Source organism: Bison bison, unplaced genomic scaffold (genome assembly GCF_000754665.1).
Source record: "Bison bison bison isolate TAMUID 2011002044 unplaced genomic scaffold, Bison_UMD1.0 scf7180017864192, whole genome shotgun sequence".
Classification (NCBI taxonomy): Eukaryota; Metazoa; Chordata; class Mammalia; order Artiodactyla; family Bovidae; genus Bison; species Bison bison.
The window spans coordinates 4,032,393-4,047,361 of record NW_011494764.1 but is presented as its reverse complement, the minus strand read 5'-3'; the positions used below and the strand labels follow the sequence as shown (position 1 = coordinate 4,047,361).

The following is a 14,969-nucleotide window of genomic DNA, read 5'->3' as shown; positions in this document are numbered from 1 at the left end:
AACCCCCAGATCTCCTCCTCCTCCGGTGGCCATTACGCAGCGCGCCAGCGCAGTCACGTGCCTGTGTGTGTGTGTATGTGTGTGTGTCGCTCAGTTGTGTACGACTCTTTGCGACCCCATGGACTGTATAGACTGTAGCCTGTCAGGTTCCTCTGTCTGTAGAATTCTCCAGGGAAGAATACTGGAGCAGATTGCCATATCCTTCTCCAGGGGATCTTCCCAACCCAGGGACCGAACCAGGGTCTCCTGCATGGCAGGCAGATTCTTTACGGTCTGAGCCACCGTACTTAAAACTAAAATAAAGCTAGAATCTTGGTAGTCTGAGTGCTTCGTAGAAACTGAGGTTCTCGGGGATCTTGGGGAGGTTTCCTTGGTAACTGTTGCTAAGGAGCGGACGCCCCGGAAGTAGGCCATGCGCCTGCGCAGAGGATCCCTGGTCTGCGCCTGCGCAGATGGGAAGCTCGAGGGGCTGCTCTCGGCATGGGGGAGCCGGAGCCGGAGCAGATCCGTCTGAAGTGTGTCCGTAAAGAAGGCTTCTTCACGGTGCCTCCAGAGCACAGGGTACGAAGAGGGTCTGTTCTGGTAGCTCTATCCTCGCTAGCGGCAGGGCGGGGCTGAAACGTACTAGGGCCCTCAGCGTCGCGCTAAAGCGCCAGGAGCGCCAGGAGCGCCAGGAACGTCAGCAGCGGGAACGGCAACCCCAGCGGTCCTCGAGGGTAGCGTCCGCCCCGGGGACTGGCCGGCTCTCAGGTCGCCGGCCTCCTCGTCAAGAGCGCGCTGCAGCGCGGGCGTTTCTTAGTTTTGCGTCCGGGACGGGCGCCTTGTGTTAGGGGAGAATAGTCGTGGGAAGTGTTGGAGACGTGTCTCCTACCAGCCTGTGGGTACACTGGGCGGGGTCCGTCTGTGACCCGGCAGCTCCGCTTGTGCCTTGCTCCGTGCGGGGCCTCTCCGTGTGTCAGTCACTTAGTCCTTTCGAGCACCCTTCGTAGAGGTGAGAAGGGTGAAGCTTAGGGGCTTCGAGTGGTTTTACTAAGGTAGACGGCTCGTGCAGGGGCAGGTGTGATCCCTGGTGGCGGGTTGTTTTGACTACTTGCTGGTGCTGTGCGAGGCCGCGTCAGTGTCCAGTAAGAACGGTAACAGACTGAATGAGTGAGCGCAGGAGCCAGCCTTGAGCGGTCCCCCCGGCGTTGTTCACCGAAACGCAGCAACTAATCTCAGTTAAGACATACCTAGACGAGGACAGTGCAAAGTGCGCAATTGTAAGTGCTGCAAGACCAAAGTGTCAGGGGATTTTGCAGAGAAAGAAATGTTTTCAGCTGGGGCTCAGGAAGCAGTTTTGAGAAGGGGCAGCATTTCTGCTGGGCGGGAAAGTGTGACTAGGTTTTGGATGCACAGATGAGGAGGCAGGTGGGCTTGCTAGACCTAGGGAGCAGCAAGAGCAAAATCCCGCTAAAGGCAGTGTGTACAGGAAGCACCAGGGGTTCCGCAGAGAGAGGGGGAAAGAGGGAAGCAATTAGGTTGGGATGGGATGAGGGAAGGGTTCATTTGGAGCCAGGTGACCCTAACTTGGTTTCCCAAGATGGAGGGCAAGGTAAATAGAGGCAGAGAGTCAAGAGAGGGGCAGTTTAGAACCTGAAACTTGCCGCATGTTGTACGACCCACAAGGAAGTGCTACAGATGAAGGTGTATTAGGGTACAGGCTCTGCTAGAACTTGGAGACCCCAAAATACAGTGCTTTAAGGACGGGACTTTTATTTCTGGTGCCCCTAACATCACACAGGTTTGCAGGCACTCAGGTTGTCAGTTTTTGCTCCACCAAATCCTAGCTTGCCTCAGGAGGCAGAAAGGAGTGAAGAGCAACCAGCTTCCTTTGGTCAGGAAGTGGTGCTTGTCCCTCTGTGTACATCGTACTGGCCAGAATTTAGTCACATGTTTACACCTAGCTGCAAGGGAGACTGGGAACTCGGGCCACCATCTGGGTTGCCATGTTCCCTTGGGATTGTTTCATAACGCAGAGGAAGAAGTAATGTATGGATGTTGGAGACAGTTTCTGCCACTGTGTTTGGTAGATGCTTTGTGAAGGTCTTCAAGCTTTTTCATGTCCAGAGCTTTGTTTATTTATTTGTTTATGGTCACACTGCTTAGCCTGTGGGATTTCAGATCCCTGATCTGGGATCAACCCTCACCCTCGGCATTGAGAGTACAGAGTTCTAACCACCGGACCACCAGGGAATTGCCCAGAGCATAGTTCAGACCATTGCTGCTCAAGTGGACTTTCTGTGATGATGGAAACGTTGTGTCTTCTGAATTGTCCACTGTGGCCACCATGAACTGCATGGGGCCCTCGAACACTTCACATGGCTCATGCAGCTGAAGAAATGAACTCTTAGTTTCATTTTAGTCAATTTTAACCAAATGTGGCTGGTAGTTACTCTTTTTAGGCAGCACACATCTGGACCATGGGATTGAAAGGGAATGGTTGGACTGACTTTGATTTCATTTTCAAAGTGTCTGGCCAGTATCATCACCCCATTTTCTCACCCGCAAACCCAAGTGTGTGGTCAGGACAGGTGCTGGCTCTTTGGAACAGCTTAAGTGTCAGTATCCATCTCTGGTTCCCTTAGCTGCCAGATCCCCTCACTGCCAGCACCTCTCTCTTTCAGCTGGGACGGTGCCGGAGCGTGAAGGAGTTTGAGAAGCTGAATCGCATTGGGGAAGGCACCTATGGCATCGTATGTGAGTGGCTACAGTGGCAGGCCTGGGACCCAGGGACTGTCCTGGCAGCAGCTGTGTCAGGGCTGGAAGGAGAGTGCAGGTGACCTTTAATCCTTGGTATAATTGCTGTCGATTTCATACTACGACTGAGTGAACGGAAGCATCAGATTGTTCATGTGTCCCTGTGAGTGGAGGGCGCTATCACACGATCAAGTGTAGCACCGTGGGACAGTGGCCAGAAGTGTAGCCACAGCCACTGGGACGTCGGTGTGTATCACCCTGCCGTGGGTGTGGAAGCTGCACAAATCCCCACAGTGCTCTAGGGATCAGCTTCATAAAGATAAGGCTGCTTTTTTCACGATAAGGACATTATTTGCTGTTAGAACACAGAAACCACAGAACGCAAAGCAGTGGTCTGCACTCCGACTCTAAGAAGGAAACGTTTAGGGAGACTCTTCTAGCTGGGGGCCCGCTATCTGCTCAAACCAGGGGACTCCCCAGGGAGCTCCTGTCTCCCAGCGTTGGAGTATTGCTTGCACAGGGTACCAGCAGTCAAGGAAGAAGAGCAGGGGTGCCCCCATGTGGCAGGAGGGCAGGGGGTGGGCCTGGATCCTACTGTGGAGGCGCTTCCCTTCCAGATCGGGCCCGGGATACCCACACAGATGAGATTGTCGCCCTGAAGAAAGTGCGGATGGACAAGGAGAAGGATGGTGAGCTGGGAGGGGCCGCTGCACCACTTGCACTCAAGTGGGAGGGTCTAGGAAGATGCAAGTTGCCTGAGCTCCCTGAGTGGCGCCTGCATGATGGTCAAAGGAGGCTGGTCTCTAGGGGGCTGCAGTCTGGCCCTGCCTGTCTCCCCTGGACTTCTCCAGCTCATCACCCCTCCTCCACACCCTAGCGTCAGTTCCCCTGAGTCATGTGCAGTTCATTCCCTTCATCTGTCCTCTCCTTCCTGCTGGCTGACTCTGCCTCCTCTCCTGTCTCAGCTCAGCATCACCCTCCCCAGGGCTTTCCCACTGAAGCCTGGGCAGGTAGCCCCTGTGTGCTGCTCGCACCCCTGCTGACTGCCCTTTGGGCGCCTGTGCGTGCAGGGCTGTGCTGTGCTCACTGGGGGCTGGCTGCCATACACAGTGGTCAGTACAGAGAGCTGCTTGTGTTTGATGGAGGAGGAGAGGGTTAAAGGTGCTGGTTTGGATGGCCTTGCTTCTCCATGAAGTAGCAGGCAGAGTTCTGCCAGGTAGGGCTGGGAGTCACCGAGGCAGCTGGCTGTCAGGGGTCCCTGTCTGCAGGGGTGGGGTCATTGAGTGGGCCAGCTGCAGAGATGGGGTCACCAAGGCCAGGCTGGTTGCAGGGGTCCCCATCAGCAGCCTTCGAGAGATCACACTGCTGCTTCGCCTCCGCCATCCCAACATTGTGGAGCTGAAGGAGGTGGTTGTGGGGAACCACCTGGAGAGGTGAGCGGTCGGTCTGCTTGCTGCCCCCACATTAGGCCCTGCCCAGCCCCCTCCCTACTTCCCTTCCTGCTGCCCAGGAGGCTCCCTTGGCTCACCTGGGAGGAGGTGGGAGGTGGCATGCGTTTCTCCCTCTTACTTTAGCATCTTCCTGGTGATGGGCTACTGTGAGCAAGACCTGGCCAGCCTTCTGGAGAACATGCCAACACCCTTCTCTGAGGCCCAGGTTGGAGGCGTGGGCTGGGGTGGCCGGGAGTGGGGGCTCTGGTGGGGGGCTTCCCAAGCCGTTGTTAGGCACATTGTGCCAAAAGCAGACCTCCTGGCCTTCTGCAGGTCAAGTGCATCGTGCTGCAGGTGCTCCGGGGCCTCCAGTACCTGCACCGGAATTTCATCATCCACAGGTGGGCGGGGCTTGTGGCTTGGGGGCGGGGTGACCACTAGACTGACTCAGCACCAACACGCAGGGGAGTAGAGCAACCTCAAGGCAGTGGAGCTCCTGTAACTGGTCCCAGGGGAGGGCGGGACAGCATAGTACCTGTTTTCCCCTCTGCCAGGCAGATGGCCGGGGAGGGACCTGGACTCCCTGTGCAGGGTGGCTCGTGCGGCCCTGGGGGGCACCAGGGGCAGGACTCTACCTCTCAGGAAGTCACTGAGAGCTCTCTGCTGTTTCCAGCTACTGAATGGCCTTGCATTACCTGTGCTCCTCCTTCTAAAAAGTACAAACAGGACGAGATGTGTGGGGAAGCGTTCTGAGTGTTGCTGCAGCGGTAACAACCTTGTTCCTGCATGCGAGTTTCTGGGAACCACTGGTGTTATCTTTCTGTCATAGGGATCTGAAGGTCTCTAACTTGCTCATGACGGATAAGGGCTGCGTGAAGACAGGTGGGTGCAGGGGTCCATGAGTGCCCCTGCACTGGGGTGGCAGGCTGGTCTCCAGAAGCTCCCTGCACACTACACACTGGCTCGAGGTGGCAGTGGTCAGCTTTCCCTGGGTGACACTCTCCCTCCCATCCCTCTGCCTCCATCTCAGCGGATTTTGGTCTGGCCCGGGCCTATGGCATCCCAGTGAAGCCAATGACTCCCAAGGTGGTCACACTCTGGTAAGTCCCTGGAGACCAGGGGAAGTTTGGGTGGGTGTGCGTGGGTCATGCTGAAGTGGCCAGAGCATCTTGGAGGTCTTTCAGCTGCCAAGAAAGAGCAGTGCTGTCACGGGGAGGGACCTGCCCATCCAGATGGGGTGCTGTTCTGTCCTGAAGCAGCCCCGCCCCCAGCTGGCCTTGCGCTGCTCAGAGGGGAGATGGCTTCACCACTGGAGTGTGGGAACAGCGCCGGTTTCTGCAGTTACTTCTCACTTGACATTTTGAAGCAAAACGGGTTGTGGTTCAGGGCAGGCTGCGTTCTGCTGTCACTCACCCCCACCTGTGTAGAAGGGCCGGCATAGGACACTGCAGCACTCAGGGCTCACCCAGTAATAGCAGCATGTTTGTCAAGCTTTCGTGGAAGGGACAGCCATAGCTGAGGTTCATGCTGCCTCATCCCAGGCTGTCTCTGGCTCTCAGGGCAGGGTGGTGGCCGGTGGGTGCCCTGTGGAGGCCAGGCTGGAGGAGAGGAACTGCCAGATGCAAAGCAGGGGCTTCTGTTCGCAGGTACCGAGCCCCTGAACTGCTGCTGGGAACCACCACGCAGACCACCAGCATCGACATGTGGTGAGAGGTGGACGCTGCTCCCAGGCCTCTCAGACAGTGGGGTGGTCTTGTGGGACCTGGGGCGGGGGGGTGGACAGCTCTGGGGCTGGGGTCTCCCCAGCTCCCAAGAAGATGGGCCTATGCCTGGGGTCCTGAGAGGCAGAGGGAGACAGCCCCATCACTGAGGACCTGCCCTCGTGGCCATAAGAGGCCTGCTGAGGCCAGGTCACGTGGCTCAGCTGGAGACCCCAGTGGTCATCCCATCATGACCTCCTCCCAGCTCTGCCCCCAGCCTCCGCCCCAGCAGCTGGGGGACTGGTCCAGGCGGAGCCAGGGAGCTGAGAGGAGACCCCGCACTCCTCTGCAGGGCGGTGGGCTGCATCCTGGCTGAGCTGCTGGCCCATAAGCCCCTTCTCCCCGGCACTTCCGAGATCCACCAGGTGGACCTGATCGTGCAGCTGCTGGGGACCCCCAGTGAGAACATCTGGCCGGTGAGTGCCAGCCCCGCCCTCCTCCCTCCTGCCCCTGCTGGCCATTGGCCTTTACCGGCCCCTCCCCACAGGGCTTCTCTCAGCTGCCGCTGGCCAGCCAGTACAGCCTGCGGAAGCAGCCCTACAACAACCTGAAGCATAAGTTCCCGTGGCTCTCAGAGGCTGGCCTGCGCCTGATGAACCTCCTCTTCATGTACGACCCTAAGAAAAGGTGCTGAGAGAGCCCCACACGTGCATGAGTCAGGCCCGATTTTGTGGGGTTCTGTTGGTTTACCCAACTTTCTCTTGTGTGGAGGGGAACCAGGGGGCGCTCTGCGGGGCAGCCGTGCGGGAGACAAGCCTGACTGGGCCTGGGCCCTGTGAACAGTGAGCTCTCCTCTCCAGGGCGACGGCCGGTGACTGCCTGGAGAGCTCCTACTTCAAGGAGAAGCCCCTGCGTGAGTCTTCCCCGCTGGCACCTGGCCGGGGGCCCTTGTGTAGGGTGGGGGTTAAGGCAGGTGGGTGGTGGGGCCCAGGCGGGTAGGGGCTGTTTTGGGCCACATAGGGAGGCTCAGGAGGGGAGCAGAGGGTAGCGTGGGGCCCTTCCCTCACTCAAGGCTGATGCAGTCCGTTCCCCCCACCCCCAGCCTGCGAGCCGGAGCTCATGCCCACCTTCCCCCACCATCGTAACAAGCGTGCCACTCCGGCCACATCCTTGGGCACTGAGAGCCAGAGCCGGCGCGGCAGACCCTGACGGGTGGAGGTATTCCAGCTGAGTACGTCGCCTCCTGTGCCCCTGCCCACCTCTGCCCTGGGACAGCAGAGTGTGGACCTTGGGGTGATGCCAGCGGTACACTCTGAGGGCCCAGCCACCCAGAGGCCGGCCCACCGGGCTGTGACTCCACGTTGCGGCTGGGCTGGGTCCGACCTGTGGCCAGGCCTCAGGCCCTCGGTTCCCAGGAGGAAACCTGGCTGAGCCCGTCTCAGCAGGTGTTGCTGGCTTGGGACAAGCAGACCTCAGACCTCGTATGGTCACTTTTGTCCCCAGTTGATCTGCAGGATCTGCCTGGAATGGAGAGGCCAAGGTGACCCCCTGGTGGGGCTAGGGAGACACGGAGAGGGTAGAAGGGATGGAGATGTGGACTGAGTCTGAGCTGCTCTGTGACCCCTAGAGTGAGAACCTTGCGCTGTGCCCTGTGCCCACGCCCCTTCTCTGAGGCCCATGGGGAATGGGGGTGGTTCGAGAGATAAACGCTTTCCTCAGACGCGGTTGGAGCCAGTGTCCTTTAATGTACTTGGAGGTTGTGATTTGTGTGACGTGACAGGTGTTGGGGGAGGGGGGCAGACGGCCTGGGGTGGGGGCACCATTGAGCAGAGGCCCACAGAAGACTGGTACCTGCCCCAGGAATCCCGGTGGGCAGAGCACCCCCAGTCCAGTGAGCTGGGGATGGCTGCTGGCATCTGTGCGCCGTTACCACTGGATCTGGGGTGGGCAGCCTTTGAGGTCTCCCACCCTGCCTTCCAGAGTCGGGGGTGGGACCAGCGGGGAGCTGTCCATGGAGGGTGAGTCCCCACCTCACCTGGTAGGGTACAGACTCCACATGGCAGGAGGAGCAGGGTGGCCAGTGGGCGGGGCCTGAGGTGGGACAAGCCCCAGAAAAGCACCACGGAGTTTCTCCGGAGAGCCCTTGCCCTGGGGCCAGGTGGGTCTAGGGCCCGGCCACAGGGCTGTCGTAGAGCAGGGCGTCCACCTGGGCTCGCTGCAGCCACAGACGCCGCTGGCTGTTCCCACGCAGGGTGCGCAGGCTGTGGCCGGGGTGGCAGCTGGGAAGGGCAGCACAGTGGGCGGCGTGCAGCTGGCGACACGTGTCGCAGCAGAGGGCGGGCAGGGCTCCTGGGGCCAGGCAAGTGTGCATCTGGTAGCCAGGGGGCTCTGAGACGGGTGGCGGGCTGGCCTGCTCAGGGCTTCTAGGGGCATGGGGAGGGGCCAGGTCCCCAGGCCGACTAAGCAGCTCTCTACGCAGTGAGAGGAAGGAGAAGGCTTCGGGCTGAGGCTCCTCCTCTTCTGAGGCCCCGGAGGTGGGGCTGCTGGCCTCAGCCGGCTCCCATGGCCCGCCCCCCGCCCCCCACAGTCTGGCACTCTGCTCCCAGAACCGAGGCTGGCAGGCCAGTTCTGAGGTGGGAGAGTCAGGGCCGGGCGAGGGCCCCCCGTACAGGCTGGCCTCGTCTGAGCCCTCGTCCTCCTGCATGTCCCGGTACAGGTCCAGCCGGGCCTGGCACCCGGTGAGGGAGCCACGGCGGGGCAGGGGTGGTGGTTCTTCCTCGCGGGCCAGTCGCTGCTGCAGCCAGGCCACGCAGGAGGCCACGTCCACACTGGCCCGCCGTGCCTGAAGCAGCTCCTCAGCTGGCAGCACGCTGGTGCCCAGCTGCGCCAGCACCTCACCCAGGATCTCGCACTCCAGCCGCAGGGCGAAGCAGCCCAGGGCCACCTGCACCAGCTGGCGGGCGGGGGGCAGGGCAGCCACCATGAGGCGGTGGGCGTCCCTGCGCACGTAGCCCATCTTCTGGAAGCTCTGGATGAGGAGGTCCTCCGAGAGCGCGCCCTTTAGCACGTGCACGTAGCCCCCGGAGAACGTCTGCAAGGGAGGGGGTCAGTTGGTGGCAGCCCCGCTCCCGCAGACCCGATGAGCTCCCTTCCAGGGGGTGCAGCCCTGGACACAGCCTCTACCCAGGCTGGGGGTGTGAGCTAGGTTTTTGTCTAGGCCAGCTCCCCTAGGGCATGCAGAGGTACCCCCGGCCCCTGCCTACTTCATAGGAGATGCATTCATCTCATGTCCACCTCTACTCCCTCCACCAGGTTCAGTCCCTGGTTGAGAAACTGGTATCCATCCCGAAAGCTGTGCAGCCAAAAAAGAAAAAAACAGGTGTTCGGGTCACCCCTGAGGTTCTAACATTACTGGCTGAGGCAGGCCTAGGCGTCACAATCTTTTTTAAAAGCCTGATACATTTCGCCTGCATCAGAGTCCCTTCCACCTCCTGTCACCTGTAGAGGTTTGCTCCTCTAGTTAGTTTCTTGTGTACCTGCTGAGTGTCTGGTTATGCAAACAAAAAATAGAGGTGTTTTTCTGCTTCTCTGAGCAGGTAGCCACCTAAACACTTTATTCTGAGCTCTACTTTTGCAGTTTCTGAGAGCTTTCTTTGTTAGGAAAGAGGGCTGTGTAGCTTTCCCACCACATGGATGGAATGTGTAGTTTTGGGAGGCTCCAGACTGCAGAGGAACTAAAAGTTTCCTAGGATGGTGATCTGTGTCTCCCATGTGTCTGCAAGTCTGTGACATCTGGGACCTCATGAGTGCTCTGCTTAGAGCCACACATGGGGGAGCTGTTGTGTGTAAGATTATACCCAGGGCTGTGCCTTCACCCCTCAACAATGGACCTTACGCTGGACTGTTCTTTTGTCTGCTTCCCAGAGGAAGAAATGGATTCTTGCCCCAAGCCACAGCAGATCCCATACAGGTCTGCTCAACACTGAAGCCAGTTAGCGTCTCAAGAACAGGCCTGCCCATTCTGCTCCTGGCCCCTGTGGGGCTGGATCCTGCCCTCTGGTCAGAATGGATGAATGAAAGCCCTAGCAGATGTCCGGTGGAGCGGTGAGCCCCAGAGCTCACTGTCCCTGAGAGAGGCTGCTGTTGCCATGACAACCAGCGGAGGCAGCCGCCCACGTGCCCAGTGACGTCATTATCTTCCCACTCTTCTGAATTAGCTCCGGAGCACAAAGCAGCCTGCCCCCTCCTGCCAGCCGGCAGCTCACCTGGAGGGGCCAGGCCGGCCCTGGGCACAGCCTCTACCCAGGCTGGGGGGTGAGCTAAGGTTCTTGTCTAGGCCAGCTCCCCTAGGGCATGCAGGGGTACCCCCAGCCCCTGCCTACTTCATAGGAAATACATCCACCCTATGTCCTCCTCTACAAACGGGATCAGCCCACATCCTGGAGGGATTAGGGTGATCATAGAATGATCCTTCCCATGCACCTGTCCTAGGGTTTCTATGGTAACAGGCCACAAGGCCGCTCTTAGGGCAGCGATACAAGCTTTAAGAGGCAGGATTCCCTGAGAAGGCAGGTACCCAGACAGGTGTTCTTAGCCCTAGGAGTACCAAGGGAAACCTCAGCCAAGAGATGCTCCAACACTCCCAGGACACTGGCACACTGAGCCCTCTGAAACCCATCTGGCTCTGTGGACACCTGCAGTCCCTCATCCCAACGGTAGCCCCCGTCCGGGCGGTGCCTAGCACCCAGTAGCCGGGGCAGGGAACCTCCATGCGGCCCGGCACCCTACCTTGATGGTTGTGAACTCCTTTCTCCACGGCAGCAGGTATAGGTGCACGGCGGCCAACTCTAGCAGCTCGAAGGCACGGGCCAGGCCGCGCAGCGCGGGGGCCAGGTCGGCGCGCCCCCACAGGCCGTCGGTGAGCAGTGCCAGCGCGTCATCCTGCAGCGCCCCGTGCAGGTCGAAGTCTTCCACGAGGATGTGCCAGAGCACGGCCCGCAGCGATGGATCCCCGCACACGCCCGCGCGGCCGCGCCGCAGTTCCCGCTCCAGGCACAGGCGGTAGTCCTCGGACAGTGAGCTACTGCCCATGCTGACGGGCAGGAGTAGGGTGTCAGCAGCCAGAGGCCCCTCCCTGCGCGCTCCGCGCCTCCAGAGTCCCCGCCTGCGTCCACAGTACCCCCTCAGCCCCAGCTGAGCGCCCCTGCTGTCCACAGCACCCTGTTCTCTGGAGATTTGCGCCAGCTGAGTCTCCCTTCCCAAGCAGAAATCCGCTTTTGCCCAGCAGCCCACCGCCCTACCTATCTGCCCCCAGCGGTGCCAAGCGCCAGCCGCTCGGTTCGGGCTTCTCAGCAGGCAATAGCGCGCTTCCGCTGGGGGCGGCTCCGCCCCTCGGCTTTGGCCCTGACGTTCTGGGCGGAGTCTCCTCGGGGGCGGGGCCTGGTCGGGGAAGGGGAGCACTAATGCAACGCACCTGCACTGCCCGCGGGGCGGAGTGAGGGGTGCACAGCGGGCGCTCCCACCCAGGCTGGCACGGGGCGCTCTCCTGCCGCGGGGGCAGACTGCCAGAGCTGGTCCCTTGGGAATGCTAGGCCGCCAGGGAAGCAGGTACCGGGGCTCCTCGTGGGCACGTAGGGGTCCCGGGACGAATCTTGAGGGCGGGGCTACCCCGAGGGGGCGGGACCCTCCTCGTGGCCTGACACAGACATGGGGAAGAGGGCGGAGCCGGCGCTCAAGGTGGGCGCCAGACGTGCGTTTCCGTGTGATTTTAAATAGCAACCCGGTGGTCCATTTGGTAGGACTCCGCGCTTCCGCTGCTGGGGGCCCCGGGTTCCATTCGTGGGCTGGGAAGTTCCTTGTGCGTGCCTCCCAAAAGAAAAAACAGAACAGCAACGTGGGCCTCTTTGACTCGGTCAAAGATTCCAAGCATCCAGGCCCAGAAGGGCCACAATTTCCTTATTTTGGTTTTCCTGCCTAACTCACCGTTAAGACTGTGTGGAGGAAGGGTGAGGGAGGGGTTCGCTCCCTGGGCGGGCAAGGCTCCGCGATTTCTGGGACTCTAACCTCTCCACGCCAAGTGGGACCTGACTGGGGAAAAAATTTCTATACTTTGAGAAGAATATCATAACCAAGTAGGGAATCTGAGCCGAGCGGTGTTTTGCCGAGCACCGCTGAACATTCCAATCTTTCACTTACTGTTTACTTGACTCAGCCCCCTCCGGGCTTGCATCAACCCTGAAGGGACATCTGACTTCGCACACCTCCAAGTGCATCCTTGTGTGAAGGAAGAACAGCTGCGCTTTCTACGCTCCTCAGTTCACAGTGGTTTATGGTGGGTGCACAGCGCCTGCCGCTCTGTGGCATCTCCTATGGCCTTGCCCACGGCGCCCCTCCCCCACAAAGGCGATCGCTGAATGCGGTGGACACACCCTTGGAGCACATTGTTGCCAATGTGCAGGCCCATGTGTGGACAGTGTTCTGCTTCGTGTCCTGCTCTGCTGCTCCACTTGGGCCCTCAGTGGCTGCAGGTGCTTTCTCTGGATTGTGTGTGCTGCTCCAGGGAGCAGGCCCCTGTTTTGGTGGGACCCTTGAACCTGGGTAGGTCTTGGCACCGTCCTTCCATAGAGGACACAGAATGAAAATGACAGTGTGTGACTTCCTAGGTTAGGTCACAAAAACGCCTTGTTGTCTTGAGATGCTTACTCTTGGAACCTAGTCACATGCTGGGGGATGCCAGCAACTGTATGAGGGGCTAGATAAAATTCAAATTCCACAGAACCTGGGAATGTGAGCTTATATAATCAAGTTAAGACGAAGTAAGACTGGATGAGGGTGGACCCTAAGCCAAGTCAGAACAGTGTCTTTACGAGGAGGAAGGTTACACACTTCAAGAGGAGGCATATGATGGACACAGAGACTTGCAGCCACGGGCAGAGGTTACAAGAGCCCCCAGAGCTGGAGGAGGCAGGGAAGGGATCTGTCTGGCACTCTGCCAGCCCATGGTTCTGTGGACACCTTGATTTAAGACTTTAGGACTTGGAGAGTAAACTTTTGTTGTTTTGCGCTCCCCAGTTTGTGTTTTGTTATGGCATCTAGTTAGTTACAGCAAAGCAAATGGCTGTCCTGTGTTTAAGCCACCAAGTGGACTGGCTTGTCACCCAGCAGGCTGCTCTGCCTCCTGTGACCTTGGGCTACAACCGCGAGTGGAGTAGGTGGGTGAGAGGATCAGTTGATACTTACCTCGGCCCAGCATGCTGCACACTACGTGTGGCCCTGTCTCCCAGGTAGCACTGCCCTCTGGATTTTCCCACCTTATCTTCGCCAGTCCAATGCCTAGGTTTCCTATCTTGTGTTTTACTTTGTATTTCTTGATTTTTAAAATGATTTCAGACACTTCTTATGCTGATTAGCTTTTAAAATTTCTTCTTCTGAAGACAGACTGTTCATAGCCTGTCTATGAACAAGGCTTTTTTCTTGTTGTTGATCTGCAGGATTTTCTATGTGAAGAATCCATCATTCACTCATTCTATGGAGGGCCACGGGCTGGGAGAGGCTAAAGGACTGGCCCAGAATAACCAGCAGGAAAGCTGTCTGATCAGGGGAAGGGGCCTTCCCAGTCAGGCCTAGCTTGAGACCCACATTTACCTTCACCTGCTCTGTGAGGGAGACTTTACAGTCCCATCCTCGAGATGTCCCCACCAAGGCCTGGACCAGGGGTGTCATCCTCCCCAGGCTTCACAGCTGGCTGGGACTTGTGTCCAGGGCTGGGGGCTTTCCTCTGGAGAGGGCAGGGGTGGGAGACAAGGGCAGGAATTCAGAGGCCGCAAGTTCTGAGAGCAGGGCAGGGTGAGTGGGTGGGTGCCTCCTTGTTTGTTCCTGGGGTGCTGGTGGGCAGGGGACTCCTGCTCACAAAGGCTCCCGAGACAGACAGCTGTCCCAGTGCACTGGGCCTGTGCCTGCTCTTCAGGTTACGTCCACTGGTACCCTCTGGCCTCTGGAGTCAACCTGCTGGGCTCAAAGCCAGCTCTGCTCTGGGAGGTGTGGCCTGGAGGAGGCAGTCACCTCCTCATGCCTCACTTTCCTCATGGTCTCCTGCAGAGCCCTGGGATACTGTGCACACAGGATGGACAGTCAAGTCCAACTGAGCCTTTCCTAGGGACCTGCCCACTCCTCCCATGATGGGCCTCTGCCGTGGTAGGGGGCCGAGGCTCTGCCATGGGGGGCAAACCACCCACCTCCTTCCCTGGCAGATGCTGTCTGGGGCTGCGACCAGGCCACCTGTCTTGTATTCTCCAGGAGCCCCTGGGTGTGCTGCCCACCTGGAGAGCAAAGCTGACTCCAGAGAACTCTTCAGGATAAGTGCTCTAGGCTTAGGTCCTGCCCAGTGATGACCTCTGACCCTACCAACCCACTAGGCCCCACAGAGTGTCTAATGCTAGAGCGAGTGGCCCCTGCAAGACCCCACTCCTGGGCAGAGGGCTGGGAGGCAGGCTGAGTTTGGCAATGGCCCCCTGGGCTCTCTGGGACTGTCTGGTTCCTGCTGCTCAGCCAGGAACTGGGCTGTACTGCCCAGGCCTTGGGCTGGCCAGTGGGGTGGGGAGCAAATGAGCCACGTAGAGGGAGATGCCAGTGACCTTTTTATTTCCAGTTGGGTCAGTGGCTGCCCAGGGGCCTGTAACAGTTTGTGGGCAGGTGGTGGGCTACAGGCAGGTGCTGACCCAGGCTTCGCACTGACCCCACAGGGGCTGAGTGGGGGTGGGGATTGGTGGGGGTCTCAGGATTTCCATGCCCACCGCCAGGTGAAGTGTGGCTCAGAGATCCCAGACATGGGTAGATGCCCTGGGGACACTTGGGCCTCCAGGACACAGTGGTCAGTGTCCAATAAATAAACAGCATGGTCTGAACCCACCTGGGCCTCGGGCCTCTATGGGGGTGATCAGCTCTCTACTTGACTCAGACAACAACCTGGCTCAGGGGGCTCCAAACGTCACAGAAATGTAGGGGAGCAGAGCTGCCCTCGGTCAGGCCCACAGCCCCCTCAGTCCTCACACTGTCAGCGGCCCGAGCCGCCAGGATGTTCATCCTACCAGGAGCAGAGAGGCCT

At 59.1% G+C, this 14,969-nt stretch overlaps 4 protein-coding genes across 5 annotated transcripts in view; 2 read left to right on the top strand and 2 right to left on the bottom strand.

Moving 5' to 3' along the window:
- The first annotated feature begins 438 nt into the window (after positions 1 to 438).
- On the top strand, positions 439 to 7,586 carry CDK10 (cyclin-dependent kinase 10). 2 transcript variants are annotated; one of them, XR_825613.1, is made up of 13 exons: positions 439 to 561; positions 2,664 to 2,736; positions 3,354 to 3,425; positions 4,067 to 4,169; positions 4,311 to 4,392; positions 4,500 to 4,567; positions 4,996 to 5,048; positions 5,197 to 5,266; positions 5,813 to 5,872; positions 6,219 to 6,342; positions 6,414 to 6,553; positions 6,638 to 6,779; positions 6,969 to 7,014. XR_825613.1 is itself a non-coding variant. In XM_010843941.1 (13 exons), the coding sequence occupies exons 1-13, from the start codon at positions 481 to 483 to the stop codon at positions 7,073 to 7,075; spliced, it is 1,086 nt and encodes a 361-aa protein (XP_010842243.1). In that variant the 5' UTR covers positions 439 to 480; the 3' UTR covers positions 7,076 to 7,586. The 2 variants fall into 2 exon arrangements, 1 of the variants encoding a protein (XP_010842243.1); XM_010843941.1 differs by having other exon boundaries at positions 6,727 to 6,779; positions 6,969 to 7,586.
- On the bottom strand, positions 7,587 to 11,223 carry SPATA2L (spermatogenesis associated 2-like). Its single transcript, XM_010843942.1, has 3 exons — positions 11,167 to 11,223; positions 10,655 to 10,958; positions 7,587 to 8,957 (listed from the first exon to the last, which is right to left on the bottom strand). The coding sequence occupies exons 2-3, from the start codon at positions 10,955 to 10,957 to the stop codon at positions 8,031 to 8,033; spliced, it is 1,230 nt and encodes a 409-aa protein (XP_010842244.1). The 5' UTR covers position 10,958; positions 11,167 to 11,223; the 3' UTR covers positions 7,587 to 8,030.
- A 102-nt stretch (positions 11,224 to 11,325) lies between these two features.
- Positions 11,326 to 14,969, top strand: part of ZNF276 (zinc finger protein 276) — a 28,443-nt gene continuing 24,799 nt past the window's right edge. Inside the window, exon 1 of the mRNA XM_010843939.1 lies at positions 11,326 to 11,473. The gene's annotated coding sequence lies outside the window, so the exon portion shown is untranslated. The remainder of the gene's footprint in view (positions 11,474 to 14,969) is intronic.
- VPS9D1 (VPS9 domain containing 1) overlaps positions 14,490 to 14,969 on the bottom strand; it is an 8,872-nt gene continuing 8,392 nt past the window's right edge. Inside the window, 1 exon segment of the mRNA XM_010843985.1 lies at positions 14,490 to 14,967. The gene's annotated coding sequence lies outside the window, so the exon portion shown is untranslated.

Excerpts from the sequence above, each read along its gene's own strand:
- CDK10 (XM_010843941.1), top strand. The coding sequence starts at position 481 with ATGGGGGAGCCGGAGCCGGAGCAGATCCGTCTGAAGTGTGTCCGTAAA. Across the intron at positions 4,170-4,310 it reads GTGGGGAACCACCTGGAGAG|CATCTTCCTGGTGATGGGCT; the intron begins GTGAGCGGTCGG and ends CTCTTACTTTAG. Across the intron at positions 6,343-6,413 it reads CCAGTGAGAACATCTGGCCG|GGCTTCTCTCAGCTGCCGCT; the intron begins GTGAGTGCCAGC and ends CCCTCCCCACAG.
- SPATA2L (XM_010843942.1), bottom strand. The coding sequence starts at position 10,957 with ATGGGCAGTAGCTCACTGTCCGAGGACTACCGCCTGTGCCTGGAGCGG. Across the intron at positions 8,958-10,654 it reads AGGAGTTCACAACCATCAAG|ACGTTCTCCGGGGGCTACGT; the intron begins GTAGGGTGCCGG and ends CCTCCCTTGCAG.